A 22,984-nucleotide genomic window follows, 5' to 3' on the forward strand; every position below is an offset into this window, starting at 1 on the left:
CGTGCTGCGTATGCATCCTCACCGTGTGCTAATGGCCGGCTGTGACAGGCTAGTCGGAAGCCGAGCTTTGGCCGGCCAGCTGAATGGAGCCTCCGTGGGGCTTGGAGAAAGCAGAAGTTTTAATTTGCCCACATACCATTATTGAGCAAAGGACCTGAAGTTCCATCTTGTCACTTAATCCCAGTGACATGCCCCACCCATGCACAGTTACCCAGGGTGAGGGTGGGACTGGCCTCGCATGAGAGTCTCTGCCAAGAAGAGGTTTATTTCCATTGAACGTTCACTGTCCCTGAGCTAGGAATGCAGGACTGTCCCATCACCCCCAAATTCCTGGTGCCCAGGTGGCGATTGCAGAGTGTGCCATGGCTCCTGTTGCTCTGATTCATGGTCCTGGAAAGCTCTTTAGAAACCCCTCTCCTCAGAGTTGCAAGCCAGGAACCTTCTAGGCATTGTGTGGCAAAAAAGTAGAAGGAAACTGATCATCCTCCATATTCTTACCTCCCAGAATGATTCTCCCTCTGCACACCTTCCCCGGGTGCCCAGGGATGGCTGGAGCAGAACGGGTCTTGGGCGAGATGTACTCTAACCCCAGAGCCATCTTCCCCCACGCTGCCAGACATATATTTGTGAGGGACCAGACTTCAAGGCTTAAGAATGTCACCTTCCAGGTCTCAGTTAAAATCAGTGGTGAGATGGGTATAGTGGTTCACACCTGTAATCCCAGCTTTTGGAAGTCTTAGGCAGGGAGATTATGAGTTTGAGGCCAGCCTGGCCTACATAGTGAGACCTTGTTTCCAAAAAAAAAAATCGTGAGGGTGTACCTGAGGAAAAAAGAGGCCATTGCATCAAGATGGTCTTATCTTTCCACTAGAAGCCTTAGGCATCTTGTTAGGTAGATAAAACCTTAAGCAACTAAAAACAGTAGTTATTAATAAATACTTTGCCATGAATATATGTGTGATGCTTATATGTATAGTCATACCTTGACATCCCCAGCATCAAAGCAGACAAACCTTCATGGAATTTGCAGTGAATTACGTACCAAGAACTCAGCCACCAGAACAGTGGTTCTCAATGAGGATCAACCTCCCACTGCCCCCAGAAGATACTCGGCAAAGTCTGGAGGCGTTTCTCATTATCCAAACTGGATGGGAGGCTACTTGGCATTTGGTAGGTAGAGGCCAGGGATAATGCTAAACATCTCAAAACAGTCCCTCCACAAAAAAGACTTACCTAGCCCAAAATGTTGATAATGCCAAGGCTGAGAAACCCTGTGCTATAGTCCTATCCAGCTATGCCTAACAACCCAGACCACCTGGTAGTATTATTTAAGACCCCAAAGCCAGAGCTGGGTGTGGCATCACACACCTATAATACCAGCTACTCAGAAGGCAGAGATAGTAGAATCCCAGTTCAAGGCCAGCCCCGGCAAAAAGTTAACAAGACCCTTATCTGAACAAATAAGCCAAGCATGGTGGCATCTGCCTGTCATCCCACCTATGCTGGAGGCATAAGAAGATCAAGGTCCTAGGTGGGCCTCAGGGAAAAATCAAGAGACCCTATCCAAAAACTTAACTAAAGCAAACAAGGGCTGGGAATGTGGCCCAAGTGGTAGAGCAACTGCCTAGCAAGCACTGGGTGCTGAGTTCAAAATCCAGTACCACAGAAAACCAGCATTGTCTCAAGTAAGGATTCAGATTCCTTTGGGCCGCCCCCGTATGATCTAAGGAATGCCTGTACTGCCAACAAGACTGAAGAGAGTGTGTGTTCTTATTAGTAAATGCGAAACCGGATCCTGGTGGGCTAATGGCGTTTTGAGACCCTTCTATTGTATTTCATGTCGGGGAAGATGGATTTGAGACATTTCCCTTTAGCACCTGATATTATTATAGTTCAGTTCTTTAAACAAATATTCATATTGTTGCTTCTAGAAGATGTTTGGTGCTTAGGTATAAGCTCTGGCCACCTCAAGCATCTCTGCAGAAGAACACTGTCTATATACCATTTGCCTCTGGGCAGCCAAATAGAAAAAGTAAAGGAAAACCCATCAGAGCAAAAAAAAAAAATGTTGGGGGCTGGTGGTGTTCATAAAAGTGGTGCTAGGAAGAGGTTCTTCAAAGAAGCTGTCTTGCTGGTCAGCTGTCTAGAAGCACCCTGTGAGTAAAAGGCGTGGGATTTGAAGTTAGAAGGCCTAGGCTGGCTGGGTGTAGTAGTGCAGACCTGTAATCCCAGCAATTGGGAGGCTAAGATGGGAGGGTCACGAGTTTGAGGACAGTCTTGGCTACAAAGTGTAATCCTGATTTCAAAAATAAAACAAAAAACCTCAAATTCTTATAGGTGAAGTTGGGCAAGCCACTTAGCCTGTGTTTACATCTGAAAACTTTGGGTGGCCCCCTACTTGTACTAGCAGGGCTGTTGTGAAAAGTAAACTGGGTTCTGTGTGTGAAAATGCTTTGCAAATGTGGCACAAAGATTATTCACTAAGGAGTTTTAACTAATCTCATTATTTGCTCAGTGTTTTTAGCTTGGCAAAGGCAGTGAAATCCCTGTTAATCCATCTAGGAAGTATAGGCTGTGGGGAGGGCAAGAAATGGATGGGGTGGGAAGGGAGGAAGAGAAAGGTCAGCAGGGGACAGGACAGAGTGAGTCTCCACGTGAGAGTGTGTGGTGTCTGGCCCAGACAGCCCAGAGTGTAAAGTCTGTTGGCGTTCATAGCTCCAGAGCCTACTTCAGTCCCACCTCCCTCGCAGCCCCCTTGGACTATCATGCCTGCTTTCTATGCCACACATTTTGTCTGAGCAAATGCGTCCTTGGGTTAGCACCTATGTAGGAAGGCCAGCCTGTCTTCTGGGCCAAAGCTTGTGGTTGATGGAGAGCAAGGAGGCGCATCCTCTTTCCTGCTCCTGTACTGGAGCACAAGGCCTGAAATTGCAAGAAGAGAGCATTTGGTGATTCAAAGAGCTTGTTCTGCCTCTCTGAAGCTCTTCTTGGAGCTGCTACTTCCTGGGAGGGCTCTAGTTCTCAAAGTGGTCTCAAGAATTCTACAGAGAAGCTGTCAGTGCTGACACTGGGACAACATGTATGCTTTTGCTCCTGGCAAAGACTAATGATTTGCTTATGAACATAATAGCAGCCATTTATCAAATGTCGGCCATGCACAACGTGCTGTGTTCAATTCCTGCTGTTGCCCTGTTGTTCTAACAACCAGTAATGTTAGTGATCATTACCGTTGACAAAACAGACTCCAAGTTGGCAAGTCACTTGTCCTGTGCCATACAGTCTACACTGACCAAGTGAGTACCTAATCCCCTGGATGCTGGACTCAGCCCAGGTAGGCCCTTCTCAGGCCCTCATGCTTGACTCACTGCTTCCAGGCTCTTGCCAAGGCTATGCAAGGCTTTTCCTTTAGAGAAAGTGTGTGTGTGTGTGTGTGTGTGTGTGTGTGTGTGTGTGTGTGTGTGTGTGTGTGTGTGTGTGTGTGTGTGTGTCACTGCCACACAGCAGAGGGTAGGGTACCAGGTGAGCCTTTTGAAAAAGAGAAACACTAGCGGAGACCAGCATTCCGTCCTTGAGTGGATAGGTGATTATCTGCAACCCTGCAAGTGTCAGGAAGATGGCTTTCATCTGTTGGTTCACCAGCTGGGCCTACACAGTGTGCTTCTTGGGGAGCGCTGTGTGTGGTGCTATGGATGTGGAAATGGACCAGGCAGGACTGCCATGGGAGCCTCTGATTCCTGATGGTCCTGCTTGTCTCAGAACTAGAGCCGAGGACTCAAGCCTTGCCAATAGGTTCTTTGAAGTCTGTGCTTGATCATGCTGGACTATTAACAGTTATCTTCCCCACTTAAAGTTTGGCTGAGTTGTTGTGTTTGTGCCCCCAAAGTGACAGAGGGGACAGTGGTAGTAGAGTGACTATGAGTGTGCGCTGTGCTCTATTAAGAGGTACTTGGAAATTGACCCTGTGGGGAATGTGTAGGGTTCCAGAAGCAGGCCTCCCCACTCCTGGCAACCTCACCATAGAAATTTTTCTCTGCTCGATTTGGGCACTTGTAAGGCTGCATCTCACCAGCTGTTTTGTGTTTTCTGTTCCCTGTGCAGTATCTGCAGATGAAATGGCCCCTTCTTGATGTCCCTTCCAGTGCCACAGTCAAAGACACAAGGTCACCATCTCCCGCACACTTGGTAAGTCTGTTTTACCTTGAAACACCAGTCTGGCTGGCTTGTCCCCTACCTCTGCCTGACTTCCAACTTACAGAAGCTGCTCTTCTGGGGTCTCACAGTATTTCCTCAGTGTGTGAATACTCAGGAGGTTAGCAATGAGGTTGTGTCTTGTACATCCTTCCGTGTGTTTCCCCCCACACACGCCCTCAGCACACAGGTACACACCACCTCCAGTGCTTGATTGAGACTCGTGGCCTTGGCCTTTAACCCTAGCTCTTCATGGACACCTGCCTCAGATCCTTCCCTGCCACCTTTTGGATCCCTGTGACCACTTCATGTGGGCAAGAGGTGCTTTCTGTCCTAGGGGACCCATTCAGAATTACCTCCTCCCCTTGTGGCTGTAAGGCCGCACGTGAAGAGGCTCTTCTATACCAGCTGTTACAGGAAAGAATCCATTAAAACCTGTGTGAACAAAAGCTCCATAAGGCAGCTGAGCCTCTTCTGCCAGACCCAGTGGCTGCACTGAGCTAAAAAGGAAAGTGAGGGGGTGGGGGACAAGGTTCTGGGAGACAGAAGCAGGGCTCCTCACCTCCTCTGGATATGCAGAGGACTGAAAACTAAAGCAGATAAGAGATGTTGCTGACACATAGACCTTCCTTGCACTCCACTTTGGTAGACTTTAGGAACTTAAGCCAGTATTTGCCTTCCATTTACCCCACAAGCTCACTGGTGTCTGCCCACTGTCCAGTGTGTCTCAGAGTCACAGAGAGGGTGCAGCCAGAGGAACTACTCCTGCCTCAACCTGGCTGTTTTACAGACAAAGAGAGCTAGGACTTCCTTCTTACCACCTGTACTAAGTATAAGGTATTGGGGCTACATAATGATTTTTAAAACTTTATTATGGGAAATTTAAAGATACATAAAAGTAGAGCACATTATATCATGAACAACCCCCATGTTCCCTTCACCCACACTCCCCTCCCACCACACTGTTTTTTAAAGCAAATTCCAGGCGTATTATTTCCTTTCATAGGGCATTTGAAGATACACTGATAGTCCTTGCTCATTAAAAGCCTAAGAGCCTAGTTGAGGAGAAAGGATGTACATAGAAATGAATAGTAGCTCAGTGAGGGAGCCATCATGGGACCAGCTTTCAGTGGCAGAGTCCTCTGTGGTTTACATCACGATGTCATGTGTAGTTCTCAGATGACTGTCACAGCCATCTGCCAGGGAGGCAGCCAGGGATGGCAGTGTAGGGAACAGTGAGTGAGTGGTCACACCAGCCATCAAGACATGCAAACCTCTGGTGGCAGGTTCTGTCTCTGGTCACCAAGGCATGAACAGCCCATTGAACACTCCAGGAATAAATAGGCCAGGATGGCTCTGACTCCTAGTGTCCCACTTGGGATGGCAAGCACAAGATACAAGTGCCCTCTAGTGGCTTGAGTCAGCCGCAGTGGAGGTTGTCCAACCCTCACCCACCCCACCACAAACGTGGCTTGTCCCCTCTCGGCTCAGCCATCTTTCTGTAACTGTCTCCCTTTTCTTCCTGCCCCCACACATCCTGTCCCATTCCCTAGCCCCCTGCAGTGGATTCCAAAATGTAAGAGCCACCTGTCCTCTCTTCTATTTACAGACTGTCTTCTGTCACTCCTTGTAGAAGACCCTATTCCCCTTTAAAAACTGCCACAATAACCCTGAATTTCCCATCCTTCCTGTTGCATAGAGCAGTCCATCTCTGAAAAATCAGATGTCCAGCTTTCTCATCCTGTGAGCACCCCCGTACCTCCCTTGTAGCGTTTCTTACCCACCTCACACCTCCATTGCCGTTTCCTTTCCCTGCCAATCCATGGCAACCTGGCTCAGCTTTCTTTTTTTTTTTTTTTTTTTGAGTTTGAATTAATTTTTTTTTTCATTTTTCTTTTATTATTCATATGTGCATACAAGGCTTGGTTCATTTCTCCCCCTTGCCCCCACCCCCTCCCTTACCACCCACTCCACCCCCTCCCGCTCCCCCCCTCAATACCCCGCAGAAACTATTTTGCCCTTATCTCTAATTTTGTTGTAGAGAGAGTATAAGCAATAATAGGAAGGAACAAGGGGTTTTGCTGGTTGAGATAAGGATAGCTATACAGGGCATTGACTCACATTGATTTCCTGTGCGTGGGTGTTACCTTCTAGGTTAATTCTTTTTGATCTCACCTTTTCTCTAGTTCCTGGTCCCCTTTTCCTATTGGCCTCAGTTGCTTTAAGGTATCTGCTTTAGTTTCTCTGCATTAAGGGCAACAAATGCTAGCTAGTTTTTTAGGTGTCTTACCTATCCTCACCCCTCCCTTGTGTGCTCTCGCTTTTATCATGTGCTCATAGTCCAATCCCCTTGTTGTGTTTGCCCTTGATCTAATGTCCACATATGAGGGAGAACATACGATTTTTGGTCTTTTGAGCCAGGCTAACCTCACTCAGAATGATGTTCTCCAATTCCATCCATTTACCAGCGAATGATAACATTTCGTTCTTCTTCATGGCTGCATAAAATTCCATTGTGTATAGATACCACATTTTCTTAATCCATTCGTCAGTGCTGGGGCATCTTGGCTGTTTCCATAACTTGGCTATTGTGAATAGTCTGGCTCAGCTTTCTAACTGCCGTCATGTAGTCACTCCCCTGCTTTCTCAACACGGGGGACATCTGACGGTGCTGACTACCCTCTGGTTCCCTGGTTCCAGTATTAACACTCAGTGTCAGCTCCTTTCTTTCACTTTCTTTCATAGGTCTTTTTAGACCTTTATCCTCAAATAAATCAACTACTCATCACTTAATTTTCTCACTGTACGTGACAGAAAAAAATGTATGAATTCCTGAACTCTCAAGCAGGTTCTGCACTCCCACTTGCCACTGCCAAACACCCAGCCGTTGCAGGTGTGGCTCTGCAGATAAAGCATGCAGCATGGGGCAGGGGTGGGGGTGCCTCACTTTGTCTGAGGGCAGAGAAGCATGAACTGTTGATACACATTGCATTGTAGATAGCAAAGTGGGCAATTTTCCAGCAAATTACATGTTGTCATACTCTGTGTTGTAATACGGCAAAGCAGAAACAGACCTCAAAAACTTAAGAGACATTTAGGGGGTAAAAACCGTAACACGAGCTTGGAATTCTGAGAGAAGACCTCCGTCTTCAATTTAGAATCAAGTGGGTCATTCCAACCCCTGAGAGGAAAACCTGAGCTACCTGGGAGGAGGGTGTTTGTGTTGGAAGCTGTAAAATGCAGCAGGTTTGAGTCCCAGCTCTGCCTGTTTCTCTTTATTCAGCTTCAGGCAAATGACCTCATCTCTCTCTGCCTCAGTTTCCTCATCTATTAAATGGGGATTAGAGGAGGGCTGATGTCATAGAGTTGTGCAGAAATGAGCTGGTGTGTTGTAATGAGTTTAGCATTGTGTGCCAAAGTAAGTCTTCACTGACCGCTTGCTTCTCTCCTGCCATCACTTTGCTGCCACCATCACCACCATCACTGCTGCTGCCATTGCTGTTATTAAGAAAGGAGAGAGGGAATGAACAATTAAAATCCTGTTTAATTAGCAAAACTAAGAAGTAATGAGGGCCTGAATTGGGTGCCAGAACAAATGGACAGATTGCAAAGGTATCGGAGATAATGAGTCCATAGACTTTAGCATCTAATCCCCCAAGGATATGATTTAATTGGTCTGGGGTGGGGCTGGTATCTGAGTTTTTTAAACTCCCCCAGAGATTCTAAGGGGCAGCCAGAGTTGAGGATCGCTGCCGAAATTGCATATCAAAATCCTAAGCAAAGTGGAAGGAGGAGCTAAAACCAGCCCAATGTACGGTGTAAGTTTCTCTCTAAGCGAGGTGTAAGCAGCACCTGGAGGTTTCTGAGGAAGTAGTCACAGAAGGCCAGCACTGATTTTTTTATTAAGGAAATTAAAACACTCTGGATTGTGAAATTTTATTTTAGATTAGGAGTAAACTATTTTAAGAAGAGATTTGCCTGGGAGTAGGACAAATGGAGCGAAGAGCCTGCATACTTGCAGAGATTTAGTGAGTCATGTGGAATCTGTCTGTCAAGGAAGTGTGTGTAAACAAGTCATAACTGGGCCAGGGTGGGGGTGGACTTAAGTGTTATTACTACTTGCATTTACACTTTTAACACAGATTCTAAAAACTCAGTAACAATAACATTTTGCAACTATTTGCAATATTTGATCACTGTCATCCTTTTGCTTGTAGACTGTTGTCCAGATTTCTGGACAAAAAATGGACGTGTGGGCCCGGGTTCTGTCTTCCCTGCACTCTCTCCCTGGAGTGCTTTGCCTAACCATCCAAAACAAATACACGCACTTTTCAAGTTAAACCCAAATCCCACAGTTCTGAAATGATGAAAGTAGAGCGTGCCCTGGCTAGAGCACTTGGGAGAGATGCCAAAGGCCACAAGAGACAGACCTATGACCCCACAGCATTTCATTCACGTGTACATCTGTAACTTGCTTTCTATGTGATGGTCAGGTAGCTGCTTAATCAGTTCTACCAAGTCACAGGCGAATGAGGCCCAAGGCCAGGAGAAAAATCTTACAGGTTTTTTGCAATCTTTCAAAAAAGTGTAGAATTATTAAACTAGTTCTTTAGAGTAGGGTCAGATTATTGCTTGTTTTTTAATACGATTTTTAGCTCTTAGGCCAAGCATCCAGAATCTGAAGACGGGAAGACATAGGGAATACGGATTTGGAGTTAAGAGAGAGGTGTGGGAAACAAATCCAGATGAGGATGGTCAAAGGCAAAATGACTTCCAGCTTCGAAACTCTGTCACCTCTCTTTCTGGTCACCTTTTATTTAAACTCTTGATGTAGTAGGCCTCATGCATGTTAGGCAAGTGTTCTACCACTGACTTATACTCCAGCCAATTTAAACCTTTTTCCTTTCTGTCTGTCCCTCTCCCTCTCCTCTCATGTGTCCATCACAATCAAAGTAGAAAGTTCCATGTTAATCAAGATTCCTTGGGAAATAGACTGTACAGAATGTGTATGTGTGTGTACATTGCGTGTGCGTGTGTAGAGAGTGAGAGAGACAGAGAGATTGAGATTTATTTTGGGAACTGGCTTACAAACTCAGGTAGATTCAGGTGCAAACTCTGCAGTATTGGCCATCAGGCTGAACACTCAGGGAAGAGTGATGTTTATTTAAGATAAAAAGAACAAAATGAAAAACTATAAAAACAGTAATTACTCTTAAATAGCAAATTTTGGGTATGATGTCATTCTTTATACTTTTCTATGTTTCCCAAAAAAAAATTTTTGCAGGCTTTAGGTCTTAAGTTATCTGTTTCTTTGACAATTCAGTGGTCAGCTGGAGTGGCTCTAATAGGTTAGGGACAAAGTTTGAGTTTCTCCAGGTGGCTCCTGTGCCAAGACCAGTGGCTGTCCTCAAAATGCCCTTCTCATGGCCTATGGCAGATGCACAAGAAGAAAGCATGTGTGTGTGTTTTGTGGTATTGGGGATGGAACCCCAGGCTTTGCACACACTAGGCAAGTGCTCTACCACTGAGCTACACCCTTCCGGAAAGCATGTCTAATGCTTCCTCTCACTTCACACTTGCTTATGGTCCATTGGTCCCAGCACATCACAAGGGCAAGCCTGATATCAACAAGGCAAGGGAAGCAGGAATGCTAAAACATAAAACCTTAACCATGTGGCTGCATCCTGACTTGTTGATCTTTAGCATTTAGAAATTTTTGCGGGGCTTCCTCTAAGCAGACACTGTTGCTTGTGAACAATCTCCTTGGGCTCCCTTTCTGTCCTCCTGCAGCGTGTTTCACCAGATCAGGATTAGTACTTCTCCTGGCTGCTGGCTTGAGGCGGAAGGGTCCTCTGAGAATATTTAGAACATGGTAGCATCTTAGTCACTGTTCTTTCTCTCTTACTTGAGCATGCGTCAGAATCACCAAGGAGGGCTTGCTAGGGCCACCACTAGAGTTCTGATGGAGTTAGGTATGGTGTGAACATTGGGAGTTTGAGAAGCTCTTCAGGTGGTTTCAAGTTTGCAGCCATAGTGAGACTCACTCACTTCTAGAACCGTGTTTCTTAATCTTTAGCAAGCATTAGAATGATCTAGAAAACTTATTTAAACACAAATTGATCAGGTGTTTTGGTGTGCATCTGTAATCCAGGCACTTAGAAAGCTGAGGCAGGAGGTTGTGAGTTTAAGGCCAGCCTGAGCTACATAAAAGACTGTGTCTCTAAAAACTAAAATAAAATTTTAAAAAAGGGGGTCTGAGGGTGTAGCTCAGTGGTAGAGCGCTTGCCTCCTGGCATGAGTGAGGCCCTGGGTTTGGTCCCCAGTGCCACCTAAAAAAATAAAAATCACAAATTACAGGACTCCCCTTCCCGGGGTACAATGGGGCTGGTAATTTGCAGGTTCCCAAGTGATGCTGACTGCTAGCCCAGGGACCAAACTTGGAGACTCACTATTTAGCATTACCATTGCGTGATTCTCAGAAGCAAGTTGGACAAGCAAGTTTGTGTCAAGCTACCGGTTGCCAAGCCCATGCTGATGCTTTCCTTCTGAGAAGGGGCTGTCATGCATGTTGCTTAGTGTGCTCATTCTCAAGTGAAAATGTTAGCTGGAATTTCTCTTTTTGAATTGTGCATCGCTTCTCCACCTTCTCATCAGTATTTCTGTGGACCCAGAAACTTTAAAAACTCATAACATAGCCTGTTTCTGCCCTGTACCACCTCCACTACAGATCACGGCTCTTGTTATACAGTATTCACTTTTTATTTGGGCATAGTTTTAAACTTTCCCATAAGTTTCAAGAATAATACAGGGAACTCTCAAATTTTGCCCTTTGTTTTATGCTCTCTCCCTCAGAGTATATTTTTTATTTTCTGAAAAGTTTGGAGTAACTTGAAGACATTGTGACCTTTTACTTTGTGAGTTGTGTTTCCTAAGAGCAAAAACATTCTCTCTTGGTTTTTTTTTTTGTTTTGTTTTGTTTTGAGATGTACAAGCCAGCTATTTTGTAGGATGTCCCTGAGGGTGGATCTGATACATCCTCAAGATAGATTCTATTCAGTTGTGCGTTTTGAGCAAGAATACCACTGTGCTAATGCTGTCTACTTGTCCCATCCTCCTCCCAGGAGGCAGTTTGTCCCAGTAATAAAGATGTTGGGTAGGGGATTAGGTAGTGTTGCCAAGTATTTCTACTGTGATGTTACTCTTTCTTCCTTTGTAACTAATAAGTGTTTTGTAGAAAGGGGATTTGGAGCTACACAAATGCTCTGTTTTCTCACCAGCTTTTCACCCACTGGTTTTAAAAAGCAGTGATTTTTTTTTTTTTTTTTTTTTTTTTTTGGTGGAGCTGGGGTTTGAACTCAGGAGCTTCCACTTGCTAGGCATGTGCTCTACCACTTGAGCCACGCCTCCAGTCCATTTTGCTCTGATAGTTTTGGAGATGCAGTCTCATGAACTATTTGCCCCACGGGTCTTGAAGCTTGAGCCTCCTGATCTCAGCCTTTGGCTAGGATTGCAGGCATGAGCCACTGGTACCCAGCATGGCAATGAGGATTTTTGTCTGTGTCACTCCTGTTGGTTTCTGCTGTTGAGCTTCAGCCTCTTTGAAATTCTTATTCCTACCTTCCCGCTAACTAATCTTCATAGAGTGGAACTGACACTGTGGCAAATCAAGAGTTTTGCCATTGATGACACTGATAAAAAAACAGAAGAGAAACTTAAAGAAAAGTCTACAAGAACTGTTCCTGAAGAGGAAATCAAAACAAATGAAAACAAAAACCAGCAGTAAAAACAAAAACTTCAAGTCGGGTACCGATGGGTCATGCTTGTAATCTTAGCTACTTGGGAGGCTGAGATCAGGAGGATTGCCATACAAAACCATCCTGGGCAAAAAGTTTGTGAGACTCCATCTCAACAAAAAGAACAGGTAAGTGTAAAATAGGCCTGGGCAAAAAGCCCTATCTCCAAAATAGCAGGGCAAAAAGAGCTGGAGGCATGGCTCAAGCAGTAGGATATCTGCCCCACAAGTGCAAAACCCTGAGTTGGAACTCCACTATTGCCAAAAAAAAAAGAAAGAAAGAAAGCTTAAATTTGTAGACCAAAAGAGTGCCTTGTTTCTGTAAAACTACTTGAATTGCAAGGCTTTAAAAATGTTCTTTTTCGCTATGCGTGGTGGTGCAGGTCTGTGATCCTAGCTGAGATTATAGGAGGCTGAGGCAGGAGAATCATGAATATGAGGCCAGCCTGGGCTACGTAGCAGGACCCTAGTATGAATGAATTAATTAGTCAGTCAGTCACACAACACTGTTTTCCTTCAAGTGTCCATGCAGAGGGGCAAGACTCTTGTGCCAAACGCACAAAAATTAACTGTAGTGTTCTCTTTTGCCGTCCTTAATGCCAGCTGTGGGAAAGTGAAAATTTTGATAAGGAAAGATTTATTCAAAGAAGTATGTGCTCGATCCAACTTGCAAAGCCCTCACAAACAGCACTGCTCAGAAAAGAAGGACCTGAAGGTACATTCCAGCCTTCAGAGCATTTTATCTCTCCTGTTGCCCTGAAGAGATTCTGACTTATCTTTGCATCTTTTTTTTTTTTTCCCCCAATACTGGAGATTGAACTCAGGGCCTCATCTATCATCTGCCACTTGGGCCACACCCCCAGCCTATCTTTGCATCTTTCATACCCTGCAGCACAGTACTTGCCATGTGTCAGGAGCCAAGACAGTTTTGCTTTTGCGTTCTGTTGCAGGTAGGTATACTGAGTTTTGAACTTAGGGCCTGTGCTTGCAAGTGCTCCACCACTGGAGCTGCACTCTCTCCAGCTGTGTCCCATCAGCCTCAGAATCTTGATCCTTCTACTTCTGCATCCTGAGAAGCTGGGATTACAGACATGTACTACAAGCCCAGCTTCTTTTTTTTTTGAGAGGGGTCTTGCTAACTTTTGTCCAAACTGGCCTCAAACCACAATCCTCCTCGCACTGCCTCCTAAGTAGCTAGGATTATAAGTATGAACCACCACACATCTGGCTGGGTTTTTGTTGCTGTTGTTCTTGAAACAAGGCCTCTTTATGCTGTGAGCTGGTCTTGACTTCTCTATCCCCGTGCCTTCACCACCTAAGTACTGATTTACAGGTGTCCATCACCATACCCAGCCTCATTTGTTTTTTATTTTGTTTTTACAGTGCTGAAGATGGAACCCAGCATGCTAGGCAAATGCTCTACCACTGAGTTACACCCCCAACCTAGAGGTCCACTGGCCTCCAAGTAACTTCTCATGCCCCCTCAGTCCACTGCACTGCTGTTCCTCCTGCCAAAGTGATTCCCTGCCACCACCCACCCCACTCTACATGTCCAGCTCCCTACTTCCTTCAGTTATTTATTCAAGTCATTGGGCATCCTGTATGATGTAACCACCCCCTCATTTCTTATCTGCCTTCTCTAGCTTAGTTTTTCTCCTTAGTTTTTATTACCATCCAATATGTATGTATAATTTATCTTGTTTATTGTCTGTCTCCCAGCGAAAGCATAAATGCTTATCTTTGTCTAAGTAGACAATGTTCTCTACCGCCTCCACAGGACCTAGAAGAGTGTGTGGTATGGCACGTAGGGGGTACAGAGTGTTTGTTCTTTTCTTTTGTTTTTGCAGTACTGGGGTTTGAACTCTAGGCCTCCACTTTGAGCTACTCCACCAGTCTTTCTTTTGTGAAGGGTTTGTCTAGGCTGGCTTCGAACTGAGATCCTCCTGATCTCTGTGTCATAAGTAGCTAGGATTACAGGGCATGAGCCACCAGCGCCCAGACCAGAGTGTTTGTTCTTACTTGGTGTTGTGGTTCATTTTCTCCAGGGCCAGTTCATTTAACATCTCAGCAATGTCATAAGAGACCCAGGTCCATTACACCTCTGCTCCATCAGTTCTGTCACTGTGGCTGTCCTCCCCAAACAACTAGGCAATAAATAAAAGTGTGGTGTTCTATTTGTCACCATAGGAGAAAATTCTGTACCAGAGACATGTGTTCAGATGTCCTCTCCTTGATAGGATGGGGTGACAGAATCAGCATGGAGCTTGCACTTTCTCTTGAAAATAATATTTGTTGAAGAGTATGGGGAGCCAGGCACCGGTGGCTCATACCTGTAACCCTAGCTACTCAGGAGGCAGAGATCCGGAGGATCACAGTTTAAAACCAGCCCAGGCAAATAGTATTTGTGAGACCTTATCTGGAAAAAATTACAAAAAAGGGCTGGTGGAGTGGCTTAAGTGGTAGAGCATCTGCCTAGTAAGTGTGAGTCCCTGAGTTCAAACCCAGTACCATAAAAAAAGAAAGGATTGGGTAGGAATAGAGCATGACTCATGCAGTAGAGTGCTGCTTAGCAAGCATGAGATCCTGAGTTCAAACCACAGTACCGCCAAAAGAAATAAATAAAGCGTATGGGGAGAGAGTTCTTTTTCAAATTTGAATTCCTCTTTGCTCTTACTGTATCTAAATCTTTCACCTTTCTTTTCTGTGCCAGCTGGCTCCTTCTGGAATATTTTGCTGGTTTTAAGATAGACATGGGGGTAGTTTAGAGATGCCGCCGAATATGGTGAGGAATCCTGAAACTATGGCATGTGAGGAAAATAAAAAGGCGCCTTGGGAACAGGTGGCTGTCTTCCGATACTTCATGGTTCTCGGTAGGGGGAGAGAGAACTTAAGCTATAAGTCAGAATATGGAGTTAGAAAGGTGTTGTGTAAGGAAGGGCTCTGTAGGAGGTGAAATGGGACACATGCAGAAGAAGTTGTCTTCTGTCATAGAAGCTTAACCAGCGAATCAGATTAGTATCTACAAAAGTGGGTGCTGGTACAGATCAGGGAATGAAAAGAAAGAAAAACCCGATGTTTTACTCTAAAAACACTAGAAAGAAATTAACCTTCATTGCATGGAACATGAGGTATGCCGGTGGGCAACTGGGAACTCCTCACTGTGGGGCATTCAACACAGGGACTTCACTGCTTTGCTTGTTTCCAGTGTTGCAGCCTCCCTCCATTTACCTGAGCTGAGCCCAGATCAAGTAGGTTTACAGGTTAGTTGCCGGGTTGCCAGGTGTGGTGATGCATAACTGTAATCCCAGCTACTCAAGAGGCAGTGGTAGGAGGACCTCAAGTTTCTGACCAGTCTAGGCAAAGTTAGTGAGACTCTGCCTCAAAAAAAAAACAAACAAAAAACCAAAGGGCTGGGTAGGTGGCTGAAGTAGAAGAACAAGCCTGAGAGCCTGGGTTCAATCCCCAGTACCACGCCCCCCCACCAAAAAAAAAAAAAAAAAAAAGAACTTTAGGAAATATACTAGTTTGGGAAGATTGCTGTGACAAACCTGAAGTTGAAATACTAATAAGAGCACAAGCCAAAAAAAAAAATAGGGCGAGGTAACAAAACTGACACTTTTGTTAACTGGGTTGTGCAATAAGCAAATCTAGTGACCCATGGCCTGGCCGGTCACCTGTGCCAGATAGAATGAGAGCACTGTGGAATGCTACAGCTGGAGCCACAAAGGACTTGGAGGTCCTCATGCCGACCCCATTTTGCAGCTGAGCACTCTCAGCAGAACTTGCTCCCTGAAGGGGAACAGGTCCTCTCTGCCACTTCAAATCCCATTCCTCTCCATGGGGCCTTCCTTGCTGTAATCAGGCCCTCATCTGAGGGGCAATTCCAGTTTCCTTTTCCCTCAAACTCTGCTTTTATGTGAAGTCTCTTGAAAACACTTTGGTCCCCAAAAAGAAGGTTGGCTCTATCAGTAAATAGACTTTTTTTTTTTTTTTCTTTTTTGCTGTATTGGGGCTTGAATTTAGGGCCTACACTTTGAGCCACACCACCAGTCCTTGTGTGTGTGTGTGTGTGTGTGTGTGTGTGTGTGTGTGTGTGATGATTTTTTAGAGATAGGGTCGAAAGAACTATTTGCCTGGGCTGGCTTTGAACCACAATCCTCCTAATCTCTGCCTCCTGAGTAGCTGAGATTATAGGTATGAGCCACTGGTGCCCAGCGAAACAGACAATTTGAATGTGGATAGCACAGGTGTCTTGAATATATAATCAGGTACCATTAGCCACCCACTGGACCTCCATTGTCTTTCCTAGGCAACCTGTTGTTGAGTCCATGACTTCTTTCTGAGTGATGGTAAAAGGGATGTCTCCACTTTCTGAGCTGTAAATGGCATACTTCTGATGTCTAGAATCAGGGTTAAGAAGAAAAGAAACTAGTGAGTGAGCAATAGGAGTCAAGTGGCTTCGTGGAAGCCTCAGACACGTTGCTAGAAGCAAAGCAAGAGCAGGAGGGTGAGCAGGACTTTGCATGGTGATTTGTGGGGGAGCAGGGAGGAGTCATCTTTACCCTGGGCTGGAAAGTAAGTCATGAAGAGAGAGAGGGGCCACATTGCTTCCTTGCAAATCAGAAGCTTGAAGATGTTTGGCTTGGCCAACTCTAGAAACAAACCAAACAGATGCCAGGTGTGGCAGTGCACACCTGCAATCCCAGCACTCATGAGGCTGAGGCAAGAGGATTACAAGTTCCAGGACAGCTTGGCTGAGGAGGAAAAAGAAAGTAGAAGCAGACTGAAATGGACAATATACCTGGGCTAAGAAAGAGCTAGGTATCCTTGGCATCCATTTATGCTGAGAACATCTTGCCCCTGAGGACCACTGAGGAGAGAAGACACAGTAAGGAAACCGCTCTTTTGGTCAGCCTCTGGAGAACAATTTTCCCTTAGCAATTTCCGAGGCCACTTTTACTTGGTCATTTCCTCCTCGTTCATTTTCTGGACAATGGCACCACCTAGTGGAGGCAATAATAACTCACATGAATATACCTGGTGGAGTGGCTCAAGTGGTAGAGTACCTCCCTAGTAAGCATGAGGCCCTGAGTTCAAACCCTAGTGCTGCAAAAGTACATAAATACATAAATACACAAATAACTAAATAAAATAGATGAATATACCTAGATTACTGAATGTAATGCACAACTCTCTGCTTTGTGTTTTAACTCTGCCCACCCCTCAGTGCCGTTTTCCTGCTTTTGAGGAGGCTAAACTCAATAGCACATGGGCAATCCAGGACATCATGCTTCTGTTACCTGCTTTCCAGGAATTGGGAGTAGGGGGGCTAAAGGAGAGTGGTGGAGGGGATAGATTCAAGTATAATATAGTTGATAGATTGTAAGAACCTTTATAAATGCCACAATGTACACCACCCGGCGCAACAATAAAGGGGAAAAAAAATGTAAATTTAAGCCAGGCACCAATGGCTCAAAAAACTGACCACAAAAGTAGGACTGGTGGGGTGGCTCAAGGTATAGGCTCTGAGTTCAAACCCCAGTACTGAAGGAAAAAATTAGTTTTAAATTGATACATGTAGCCCAGCTTAGGGATACATTCCTATGATTCCTAGCATTTGGGAGGTCAAGACAGGAGGATCTCCAGTTCCAAGCCAGCATGGGCTACATAATGAGACCCTGTCTTCAAAAAAAGATGCGTGAAGACTGAGGCAGGAATATCACAAGTTTGAAGGCAGCCTGGGCTACCTAGTGAGATGCTGTCTCAGAAATCAATGCATGGGAAGTCTAAATGACAGGAGACACGCACAGCAAAATGAGAGGTGACTGTGTTTGCTAAATGCTTGATGCTGTAGTTTGAAATTCCTTCTTCAAAATTTTCTGTTTTCCATGGGATATATTTTAAGTAGAAGATAATAATTAAGGAAAAACTGGAGGGGCTGGTGGCATGGCTCAAGTGGTAGAGCACTGATCACTCCCAATGTCATCACTGTCCCCAGTGACTAGAACTCATGCCACAGTCAAGCATCTGCGTTCTCAAATTATTAATCCATATGCATGAATGGAATTTTTCAAATGAAACCTCCTTTACTGTAATCAATCCTTATTGAAAATAAAGACTCATACAGTTCATTTAAGCCCTGATAAAACAAATAGCACAAGTATCAAAGCCCAAGTATCAAAGTACCAGAGACTGAATAGACAGTCACCAGTACCACACCCTGTGCAATGACAATGACCAGGTTTCAAAACATGATGGACATGCAGAGAATCAAGGTGAGCTGTGCACTCCTTGGGATTCTCAGAGTATCTGAGCTTAAACCTCAGTACCTACAAAAAAAAAAAAAGGTAAGAAGGAAAGGAAAACAAATTACTCAGTTCTGCCTCAAATATGACTACTGTTTACATTTTGGTGTGCTTTCTAGTTAGTCTTTTTAAATCATGATTTTTTTAAAATTATGATTGCTCTGTGTAATTCTTTTTTGGTAATACTAGAGTTTGAACTCAGGGCCTCACGCTTACTAGGCAGGTACTCTGCCACGCTGGCTTTGAACCTCGATCCTCCTGAACTCATGGTAACTAAGATTACAGGTATGAGCCACTGGCTCCCAGTTTCTGTGTAATTCTTTTATCACATACTTTCACTTTGGTGTTAATCCTATGGCATGCTTAATGCTGCTTGGACTGGAGGAGTGGCTCATGTGGCAGAACACCTGCCTAGCAAGCATGAGGCCCTGAGTGCAAACCCCAGTACTGCCCTCCCCCACCCCCTAAAGAAAATCATCCTTTAGACAAAGCTGTTTCTAAGAAAACCAAAGACATCATTTAGGTGCATTGGGTTCTAGAAATCTGATCTTAGAATTATTTTTTATAGCTGGGTGTGGTGCCTTATTAATCCTAGCTACTCTGGAGGCAGAAGCAAGAGGATCACAAGTTTGGGGACAGCCTGGGCAAAGATAGTGAGATGCTGTCTCAAAAAATAAAAAACCAAAGGTCTGAGAGCAAAGCTCAGGTGGTGAAGTGCTTACCTAGCATGCGTGAGGCCTTGGATCAATTCCCAGGACCACCAAAAGAAAAAAAAAATATTTTTTATGCTTTCATTTGTTCTATAAGATCTTATCAACAGTCAGTAAGTGAACATGTGGAAAGCCTAAGAGGGAAGTTTTAAAGTGTATTATGTTACATCAGATTGGCCATAGGAAGTTGCTGAAGGTGAAATGTATTTCCATCAGCAGAGCCCAGCCTGGTGTGATTCCAGTTTGAACAGTGGGCTCTCCACCTCTCATCTCTGCCCAGCTCCCTGAAAATGCAGTGAAACTGTTGTGAGCACAGGGGTCCTGGGAAGTATGCAGGTTAGATGTGCATTACAGTCACCAAGTGAGAGGAAAAGAGTGGCTGGTGGAATCTGGGACCACTTCAAACCATCTTTTTTATACAAACCTCTTACCACTCCTCCTCTAGCTCTGAATTAATTTTTAAAATTGTTTTTACCTAAGCTGGCTCAATAATAAGGACCTTTATTATAAAAATAGTGACACCTTACTAAGCACCCATACTGAAAGCCTGGCGCCTGGCACAATGCCTATTCCTTTTGCAACCTGGCAAGAAGCTCTGATCACCTCCATTCTGGAGAGTGAGGAAACTGAGCTCAGAAACATTGAGCAACACAGAGCTAGTAAATGGCAGAACTGGAATTCCTATCAGCTCTGTGGGGAGCTACCAAATTAGTGTTTTCTCCTGCACTACTTACCTCTCCACAGCCCAATCAAAACATCTGTGGAGCTGAATGTGTCCGGCACTCAGGAGACTGACACAGGATTGTGAGTTTGAGGCCAGCCTGAGCTACATAACAAGACCCTGTCTCAAAAAAATTCTAGAATGCACAGGCTTTTCCCATTATAACATCTCTGAAATCAAGGTGCGTCATGACATGCCAGTGTTTCTTTTTACTACTTAAATGGCAATTCCTCACATCCAATGGCATTTTAAATGGCATGTACTACAGAGAAGAGCTGAAAGTGCTGTTGGTCTGTAAAGCCCGGATGTGGTAACAGGTTGTGGAAGTTCTGCTCTGTCCCCAGTCTCAGATCTGAACCTGAGACCTCCTGTTTTAGTGGAGTTGATTTGTATGTGCTGAGCCACTGAGGTTCCCTGAGATTACACAGCACAGGGTAGAACTGAGCAGCTTGTCCACACTGGGTGGTGGCTATGAGGGAATGCTGATGAGGGATAGGGAGGTCTGGTGGAAGGCAGGTGAACTCCCCTCTTTAATTCCCTTGTTCCCATTTCTCCCAGACTGTTGTGAGGACTGGGTGGGATGTTGCATGGAAAATACCTGGCACACAGTCCCCTTGGTAAATCATAGCCAGTCTTGCTCCCCGTCTTCTTGGCAACTGCTCCTACTCTGTCTTCTGTCTTTCAGTCTAACAAAGTTCCTGTTGTCCAGCACCCACATCACATGCACCCGTTGACACCCCTCATCACCTACAGCAACGACCACTTCTCCCCCGGCTCCCCTCCCACACACCTCTCCCCGGAGATCGATCCAAAGACAGGTGAGTCTTCTGTCACATAGGCAGTGCTCCTGTGGGGGTGGGAGGGGACATTCCTTGAATCAGGCAGACCCAAGTTCAAATCGGGCCTTCAGTACTCAAGAAGCTTGTGACCTTGCCCACTCACTTGAGTCTTAGTTTTTTCATCTGTCCCTTCTACACCAAAGGGTCATTGTGAGAATTAAAGGGAATGAAACAAGATAAAAGCACAGGGCTGGCTCCACAGCAGGGGTGCTCTGTCAAAGTCTAGCCCAGCTTCGAGCCATGCTTCCCTAAAAACCAAAACAAGTGTCCTATGCTGGACATTTTCGTAGCCGTCCACCTAGCTGACTTCTCAGCACAGCTATAAAGCAGAAAGGCTGAGCTGCCCTTTTTGTTCTTAGTGGTGGTGTTAATTGTCCATCAGACCTGTCCATCCTAGGGAACCAAGGTCTTCATAACTTCCCACAGAATTGCCATGGCTCAAAGTATTTTGGGAGCCCCTCTTTGGAGAAGTAATGGTTATTAGAAGTTGCAGATAATTAGAAGGACAGATAGGAAATAGAAATCCAGAGTTTAGGGGCCTGGATTGTACAGCTCCGTGGCACAGCACTTGCCTGTTATGTGTGAGGCCCTGGGTTTGATCCCTGCACCACAAAAACAGGATAAGACAAGAAATCCAGAGTTTATTTCTCCATGAATGAGGCAGGTTTTCCAGGTTAGTTAGTTGGTAACTGGGTGATTGCTCTCTGTCAGGGATTTCCTGACCTTAAAAGACACAGATTCCTGTCCAATAGGCAGCTGGAAGTTTTGCCCACAGAGGTGGAAGCTGGGTAGCTAAGTAGGAAGATATATTAGCCCTCTCTCCCCAGATTGTCCTTCCCCATGTGGCCAGAGCTGCTGGGGGGTGGGGCGGTAGGCAAGGGGGAAGGGCAAGAAAGCTGAGAGCGAAGAGCCCCTTGCCTTCCGGGAGAACACCTGGGACTATGGGAGAAGGGGGCTCCCATTTTTTGTTATTTAAAGTGCTAAGGTAGGGTGAGGGACCAGTCTGACACATCTGTCTTTGGAAGCAGGAATCCCCCGGCCCCCTCACCCATCTGAGCTGTCACCATATTACCCACTATCTCCTGGAGCTGTTGGACAAATCCCTCATCCCCTCGGCTGGCTCGTCCCACAGTAAGGAAACCTGCAGCCTCTCTAACCCTCACTCCTTCCCCCGGCTGAGCTCTCCTTCTCCACCCTGGGACTTGGTTAGCCTCCCTGCTCTCGTCCAACTTCCTGCCCCACTTTTTCATCTTTTCTCCCCAACCCCTTTCCATCCCATCCTGAACCTTCCCAATCTCTGACCAGATTTCCTTGTTCCTGGCTCTCCAGGCAAGGACAGCCCATGTACTCCCTCCCTCCTGGTGGCTTCCGGCACCCTTACCCTGCCCTTGCCATGAATGCCTCGATGTCCAGGTGAGTTCTGGGGCTGGGGCCATGAATGCTTGTTGGCTAGTTAGCGACTGGACCAATTTGAATCATAAAACAGCCCAGGGCTCCCCTTTCCTCCCACCTCTCTTTGAATGGCCATCTCATGTTCCCTATCCACTGGGGCAAAATGAGAGACTATGGAATTATTCTCTTCCCTTCTTTGAGACCAGAACCTCAGAGCCCTAGCCTTCTACCCTCCTGCCACATCCTCCTCATGGGCCAGGCTTTGTGGCATGGAAATATTTTGAGTGTGCCAGAGACTAGGCAAAGATTAATTTCCCCTGAAATGATGTCAGGAGAGCAGACAGTAAAAGGAGATTTCTGTATTGGGGGTGGCTCCACCTGACAGTGGAACCCCCAATGACGGAGTGCAACCCACAGCACAAAACATGCTTCTTCTGGGGTACCTTGCTCTCTGACCCTTTTGTGCTTTTCATTCTATCTACCTGCTTCCAGCACCAGATTTAGGTACCCTATGTTTGTGGGGCAAGGAGAGTGTGGTTAGGTGTTTTTCAAACCTGATTCTCCAGATGACAACCAATACCCTTTGGTTCCCAATACTCTGCTATAGCAGAGGTATGTACTTGCCTGTGTCCCCTGTTATAATTTGTTTCCACTTAACACGCAGCCTGGTCTCCAGTCGGTTCTCCCCTCACATGGTGGCTCCCACCCATCCTGGACTGCCCACCTCAGGGATTCCCCACCCCGCCATCGTCTCCCCCATCGTCAAGCAGGAACCAGCACCCCCTAGCCTGAGCCCCGCGGTGAGCGTGTAAGTAAGAGGCAAATGGGGTGGGGGACTGGCCACTCTGAGCAGCAAATGCTGTTTGTTTTTCTGTCCTGGTAGCATTCAACGGGCAGTCGAGCAGCTTGCCTGAGCCCCATCCTCTCCCTCTCCCTGGGGGATGGTTTCCTTCAGCTTTCTGTGTCCCCATCCTTTCAGAGACTTTCTAATCCGGTTTTACAGCCAGATGCTAGAGCCTGAAAGAGAACCTGAGAAG

The 22,984-nt window shown here is 45.7% G+C and overlaps 1 protein-coding gene across 1 annotated transcript in view; it reads left to right on the top strand.

Annotated features, from left to right (window-relative positions):
* Tcf7l1 (transcription factor 7 like 1) overlaps positions 1 to 22,984 on the top strand; it is a 150,432-nt gene that overhangs the window by 122,115 nt on the left and 5,333 nt on the right. Inside the window, exons 4-8 of the mRNA XM_020163375.2 lie at positions 4,099 to 4,182; positions 20,402 to 20,534; positions 21,584 to 21,686; positions 21,885 to 21,968; positions 22,612 to 22,755. Coding sequence (XP_020018964.1) covers positions 4,099 to 4,182; positions 20,402 to 20,534; positions 21,584 to 21,686; positions 21,885 to 21,968; positions 22,612 to 22,755 — 548 coding nt within the window. The remainder of the gene's footprint in view (positions 1 to 4,098; positions 4,183 to 20,401; positions 20,535 to 21,583; positions 21,687 to 21,884; positions 21,969 to 22,611; positions 22,756 to 22,984) is intronic.

This window comes from Castor canadensis, chromosome 12 (assembly GCF_047511655.1).
Source record: "Castor canadensis chromosome 12, mCasCan1.hap1v2, whole genome shotgun sequence".
In the NCBI taxonomy this organism is placed as follows: Eukaryota; Metazoa; Chordata; class Mammalia; order Rodentia; family Castoridae; genus Castor; species Castor canadensis.